The sequence below is a fragment of the Wasmannia auropunctata genome, unplaced genomic scaffold, assembly GCF_000956235.1.
Source record: "Wasmannia auropunctata unplaced genomic scaffold, wasmannia.A_1.0 LD336088.1, whole genome shotgun sequence".
Classification (NCBI taxonomy): Eukaryota; Metazoa; Arthropoda; class Insecta; order Hymenoptera; family Formicidae; genus Wasmannia; species Wasmannia auropunctata.
The window spans coordinates 252,642-259,632 of record NW_012026802.1 but is presented as its reverse complement, the minus strand read 5'-3'; the positions used below and the strand labels follow the sequence as shown (position 1 = coordinate 259,632).

The window sequence follows — 6,991 nt, the reverse complement described above, 5'->3', positions numbered from 1 at the left end:
GCGGCGCGCTCCTGATTTCGGGTGAGGAGTACCGCTCGGCGGAGCACGCAATGCTCCGGCGGTAGTCCCGTGATCGATGGGAACCAGGAGTCCTGACCGGGGCTCCGACATACCGCCCGCCTCGAAACGGCCGTTTTGAAATGATAGAGTTGTAGTTTGAAGATGCTTGTAGGCGGCCACGAGGCGCCGGTAATGCCGCGTGCCGTATGAGGATGAGCAATGCTATGGTGGAGCCGCCCGCCATGGCGCAACTGAATGAGCGGGTTAACTCCCGGTTCCAAATTTTGTTGCGAGCTTAGCTGAGTGAGGTTTTTTTTTTTTACATTAGGATGTCTTGGTGCTTGTCTTGAGGTCAGCTTGGTCGGCGTTAGTTGCAGTGGACTCGATGTCGATCGGTAACAAACATAATTTCGCGATCGGGCGCTTGTATTCGGAGTTCGCAGTTTTGACCGTCGCAACGCGCACCAGTCCGTCAGAGCCGGCGTCACAATGTACGACTCGCCCCAACTCCCACTTGCATGGAGGTAAGGCGGTTTCGCGAAGTAAAACCATCGCGCCGATTTTGATATTGGTGTTTACCTTACGCCATTTTCCCCTTTGCTGGAGACAATTTACATAGTCGACCTGCCACCGTCGCCAGAACTTTTCGGTAATATGTCGAATGAGCTGCCATCTTGACAAACGATTTTCGTTTAGATGGAGTAAGGAGGGCTCTGGGCTGACCGTGAGTGCGGAACCAATGATGAAGTGTCCTGGTGTTAGGGCCTCATAGTCGTTCATTGACTCTGTTAGTGGCCCGAGGGGCCGGGAGTTAAGGCAAGCCTCAATTTTGCAAAGGAGCGTCGTAAGCTCCTCGAAAGTCAGCGTGTGACCGCCCACGGTGCGTCGCAAGTGGTGTTTCACACTTCGCACTCCAGCCTCCCAGAGCCCTCCGAAGTGAGGGGCGCGAGGGGGAATGAAATGCCACGCTACTCTCTCAGAGACAATTCGGTTTTGGAAGTTCGTGTCTTTCATTGCTGCTCGATACGCCCTTGCGAGCTCCCGGTCCGCGCCCGTGAACGTCGTCCCGTTGTCTGAATACATAGCTCCCGGCAGACCGCGTCGAGCGCAGAAGCGGGTATAGGCATCGAGAAACGCGGCGGTCGAGTATCCGCTCACGAGCTCTAAGTGTACGGCTTTTGTGGCGAAGCAAACGAATATTGCTATATATGCCTTGCGTGATTTAACTCCGCGACCTGAGGATGTGCGGACTGCTATGGGTCCGGCATAATCGACACCGCAGTGAACAAACGTCGCGCAGGTGCCGAGACTCGCGGCTCCGGCAGTTGGCCCATCAGTTGCGTCGGGATTTCGGCCCTTTCACGTGCGCACGGGACACAACGATGGATCACGGAACGAACGATCGTCCTTGCCCTTAGGATCCAGTACTCTTGTCTTAGAGTGGATAAAGTTAATGCGGAATGGAGCGTCTTAATATGCGCGTGACGAACTATTAAATTTACAAGTGGATGGCTTGCGAGGAGCACTGGATGCTTTTCGTCGAAGGACAACGGGGCGTTTCGCAACCGCCCGCCAACGCGCATTAATCCGTCCCCGTCGAGAAAGGGAGTGAGGGACGAAACCGAGCTGTGTGCGCTCACTGACCGTTCTCTGCTGAGAGCGGCCAGCTCGCCGGCGAACGTCTCACGTTGAATTTCCTTTAACCAGAATGTCTTGGCCGATTGAAATTCCGTACTTGATAATGCGCGCGAAGATGTCGCGTCGTCCTGTGTGGACTCGCAGCCCCCCTTACATCGATTAACAAAGCGCTTAACGTACGCTGTGACTCGGATCAGTTTCGGCCAGTCTGAGAATCGCGACGCGAGATCCCAGTGGTCCCGGACAACCGCCGCGTTGGTAGACCCTATTTGATAGTGGCGTTCTTCTGTTTGAGCTTCGACAGACGAGCCCGACCACGGTGCCGGCCACTCGGTCGGCACGAAACGCAACCACGGCGGTCCCTTTCACCACAATTCATTCGAGCCAATATCCGACCCTAATATTCCCCGCGAGGCGCAATCCGCGGGATTGTCGCGTGTCGGTACGTGACGCCATGATGCTTTGGGTACGAGAGCCTGCACGGCCGAGACTCGATGCGTCACAAACGTTCGCCATTTCGAAGGGTCCTGGTTGAGCCATGCTAACACTACGGTAGAATCCGACCAGCACACGGATGGTACATGCTCGAGCTTAAGTGAGGATGCTATGAAGTTCATGAGACGTGACAGTAATACCGCAGCTGACAGCTCTAGTCGCGGTATGCTGATCGGCTTAAGCGGCGCAACTTTCGATTTCCCGGCTAGTAATGTTGTAGTCGTGTCACCGTAGAGGGATGTGACTCGAATGTAGACGACCGCCGCGTAGGCGCACGAGGACGCGTCTGCAAACCCGTGCAACTCAAGGCGCGTCGAATCGGAGCCGAAACCCGACCACCGAGGGAGTGCGAGCCCGTTGAGATGGGAAAGACTGTAATAAATCGTTCTCCATTGAGTCATGACATCCGCGGGCAATTCTTCGTTCCACCCGTATTTCAATCGCCAGAGTTTTTGAATAAATATCTTCGCCGCGACTGTGACTGGAGTTACCCAGCCCAAGGGGTCGAACAATCTCGCAATGGTCGAGAGCGCGGCGCGTTTTGTAGTTGGAATTAAGTCTGGTAATGATACATGGAACTGAAACACATCGCGCGCCGGATTCCACGATAACCCGAGAATGCTCAGTCGCTCGTCGATTTGAAGGAGTTTGTTGCATGCGAGACCGTGATTATCGGGCTCGATGTCGGAGAGGAGATCGGACTGATTGCTGGCCCATTTGCGCAATTCGAACCCGCCTCGTTTTAACAGAGCCCGGACTTCGTCTCGGCTTTGACGCAGCAGAGGGATATCCTCTGCTCCGAACAGAACATCATCTACATAAATATTCTCTCGCAAAATGGAAGCAGCGAGTGGATACTTATCTCCGTCATCGAGCACGAGTTGTTCCAACACGCGCAGCGCTAAGAATGGCGCGCACGCAGTGCCATACGTGACCGTGAGGAGTTGATACTCCTGCGTTCTACTCTCATCCTCCGCGAGCCATAGGATTCTTTGATAATTGATATCGCGTTCGTCAACCAAAATTTGCCTGTACATTTTGGCAATGTCGGCGGTATAAACGTATTTGTGTTGGCGCCATTTTAGAAGAATCGCGAGGAGGTCCTTTTGCAGCTTGGGGCCCGCGAGAAGGTGAGTGTTCAATGACGTTCCGTTCGACGTCTCACAGAACGCATTAAACACGACGCGCACGCGAGTGGTTGCGCTTGTTTCCCGAATAACCGAATGATGCGGAATGTAAGCGGTTTGTGAGGAAGTCGATCTCGGAGCGCGTTTCATATGTCCGAGAGTCTCGTATTCACTCATAAACTCCGCGTAATCGTGTTTAAGATCGGGGCATTGGTTTAGCTTACGTCTCAAGTGCGAGAGCATTCGTTCCGCAATCGAGAGCGAGTTTCCGATCGCGATTGGGGGACCCTCGCGGAATGGTAGTCGCACGACGTAACGCCCATCGGGAGCGCGGGAGTGCGTCCGCACGAAGTGCTCCTCATACTTTCTCTCGTCGGGAGAGAAGATGCTCGCCTGCGGCACTTCCTCGATCTCCCAGAATTTTTGTATGTCCTGTTCGAGCGAGCAATGGTGAGCTTGAATTCGCGAGTAAGGCGAGCTTGGATTCGCGGTGGGCCCCGAGAGGACCCAACCTAGATGAGAGTTCTGCGCTATCGGTTGGTGGGCTGCTCCCTTGCGGACGCCATCGAGGATAATGGAGCTGTAGAGATCTGCTCCGATCAGCACATCGATGGGCTCGGCGCTAGTGGGATTCGCATCGGCTAATTTGAGACTTGAGAGATGCGTCCACTCCGAGTCGATCGAAGCGCTCCTCGGGAGGTATCTCGTTAATGATTTCATGATGAATGCGAGTGTCGAAAACGCCGGACCGGAGCAGTCGCGAGGAGCGATTTCGACGTATGTTGCATGGTGGCACGTGCCCGCGGTGGTGCCGCCCACCGTCGAGATTGACGTACGCGTTCGAACGCGGCGGAGACGCAAGATCTGCGCGACTCGTTCCGTGACAAAGGTGACCTCGGATCCTTGATCCAGCAAGGCTCTGACGACTAGTGCGCGACCCGACGGGGAACGCAGTGTGACCTGCGCGGTTGCTAGTAATACCGGCGAAGGCGTCGCTGACGCGGGAATCGACGCTAGGGCGACTACAGACGCAGCGTCGACGGAGTTTGAGGTTGATGGCTGTTCGACGGGTGCCGTCGTGCCCTTCGTCGTCGCTGGCGAGTGCGAGTCAATGTGCAGCATTGTATGATGTCGCTGTTGACATATTCGACAGGTGTACTTGCTTTGACACGTTGCTATCTCGTGCCGATGACTTAAACAATTTAGACATCGTTTCGCGGATTTGATTATGTCGCGGCGCTGACTCGCACTCTTGTTGACAAATTGCGGGCACTTATTTATATAATGCTGTCGCTTGCATAGCGAACACGGTTTGTCGCCGGTGGTAGCTACGGTAGCGCTGGTTACAGTACTGCTCTTACTCGGCTTGGAGCTGCTTCCGGGCGTCAACTCTTCGAGCGCGAGCGCGCGTGCGGAAAGAAAACGCAAGAGATCCGGATAAGTCGGAGGGAGCGAGCTCTCGCCGAGTTTAAGTTTCCACGCTCGTCGCGTAGCCGCATCGAGTTTTTGCGCGACGAAGTAAACTAGAATGTCGTTTAGCATGTCTTCCTGCGATCTATTTAATCGTTCCAGCGCCGATTTCGCCCTCTCGGCCTTATCTCGCAGCGCGTGAAGGTCGAACGCTGATTCGCGCGACATAGTCGGAAGATTGTACAGAGTTGCGACGTGAACCTCGATCAAACGACTTTTATTTTCAAATCGCGACGTAAGGGCGCTCCAGGCTACTTGAAAATTGTCTGCTGTGACCGCTAGATTGGCGATTGCATCGCGCGCGCGATCGGTTAGACTCGACGACAGAAAATGCATTCTCGTAAAATCGGAGAGCTCCTTGTTTCGAATTATCAAGGCCGTGAAACAATCGCGAAAGGTCTCCTCGAATTTACCCGAGAAGGGCGGCAGTTGGAGAGGCGGCAAGTGTCGCAACGATAACGATGACGGACTCTCGTGGGCCGCGATACAACTATTGGACTGATTTAGGCTTACGTTAGGATCCAGATACTCCAACCTTTCTGCCATATAGTCCAGCGTGTCGTTGTAGACGTCCTCGTTGAGATCCAGAGTGTTGCTCATCTCATCCTTCTTGGTGGGAGAGGCCTGGATGAGAGCCGCGTGGCACTGGATGATTTGACTCCACGTATCCTTGAGCGTTGCGATTCTTGAGCGGACGATCGCTGGTGTATGATTATTATTACCAAGCTTCTTGAAATTGTCCTTTGCTCGGGAGAGCGTATGGAGGAGGGTCTGCAGCTGCTTTTCAACGAGATCGGACATTTCGCCGTGTCTTCCTCGGTTTTCCGTTACCTCTCAATCCGGCTCGAAGGACCAAATTTTCCGGCAGCGAGCAGTAGATGAACTCGCTGGCGAAATGAAATGCCGGTACGCGCTCCGCACGGAGCGCTGAGCGGGTTTGGAAGAGGAGAGCGTGGGTGATTTAACAGACTTTTGGTCAACTTTGCTTAGTCAGTCACTTTATTAACAGCACTTCGTTCTGTCGTGTTACGTTTTCCGCGACTTTCGCTTACAATATCTCGTGCTCAAGAAACGACGTGTTCCACGCGTCGGGTATTCGAAATCTGGTCTCCAGAACCCGAAACGTTGAGAGAGTCCGCCCTCGACGTGCATGGTCTTGTCTTCATCTTATTGGTCGCACGTCGAGGGCCTCCCGTGATTCGACGCGAGTCTCCAGGCACGCGGAGTCGCCGTGGTACGCAACCCTGTCTCTCGTGGGGCGCGCCGCGTGATCGCTTGTGTCACGCGGCGCGCTCCTGATTTCTGGTTAGGAGTACCGCTCGGCGGAGCACGCAATGCTCCGGCGGTAGTCCCGTGATCGCTGGGAGCCCGGAGGTGACCGGGGCTCCGACAGTATTACTGTCAGGTTAGAAGACCTATATATCCAAATTGTCCTCTAACAAAGGAAGAGAGTGATATACTTATAATGAGTTACATAATTCGGCATGGAGCAAATGAGACTGCATTAGAAGATCTTATAAATTTAATTAACTGCCATCTTCCTGAGCCACTCATTCCTTCAAAATATTTATTTTTAAAAAATTTTCCTAATATCGCACAACTTGTAACATATTATTATTGTACAGAATGTTTTTCTTCATTAAACTTTGGAGGAAGACAAAGTATAGATTGTCCAAATTGCCAATATCGTAATATAAAATCAGTTTTAAAACGAAATGGAAATTTTTTTGTATATATTCCAATTAAGGAACAATTACGCCAATTATTATCGAGTAATGTCTTTTATAAATTACAAAGAACTTGCGCGCACGATAATAATATATTATCAGACGTTACAAGTGGAAAAGTGTATCAATCAAAAAAATCAAAATTTGGTTAAAAATCAAGTTGTATCTAATTTTGACATAACTTTACAATGGAATGTTGATGGTGTTGATACATTTAAATCATCAAAAATGTCAATGTGTCCCATTTAAATAGCGATTAATGAACTTCCTTATCAAGTTCGTAAAGATAATATTATTCTTGCTGCTTTATGGTGTGGACCCACAAAACCTGTTCTAGATATTTTCTTAAAACCATTTGTTGATGAGTTACGAGATTTACATGAACACGGATTTAACTGTTTGCCATCTAATTTAAATGAAGTTGTAAATGTTAAAGTACATGTAATCTTCTCTCCAGTAGATTCTGTAGCCAGATGTTCTTTATAAAATATAACTCAATTTAATGGAAAATTTGGATGCTCACTTTGTTTGCAT

At 51.4% G+C, this 6,991-nt stretch overlaps 2 protein-coding genes across 2 annotated transcripts; both read right to left on the bottom strand.

Moving 5' to 3' along the window:
- Positions 1-324: 324 nt before the first annotated feature.
- On the bottom strand, positions 325-1,083 carry LOC105448358. The gene has a single exon (XM_011686881.1). It carries the CDS (start codon positions 1,081-1,083, stop codon positions 325-327), a length of 759 nt encoding a protein of 252 aa, XP_011685183.1.
- Positions 1,084-2,003: 920 nt separating this feature from the next.
- LOC105448357 lies at positions 2,004-5,531 on the bottom strand. The gene has a single exon (XM_011686880.1). It carries the CDS (start codon positions 5,529-5,531, stop codon positions 2,004-2,006), a length of 3,528 nt encoding a protein of 1,175 aa, XP_011685182.1.
- Positions 5,532-6,991: the final 1,460 nt, after the last annotated feature.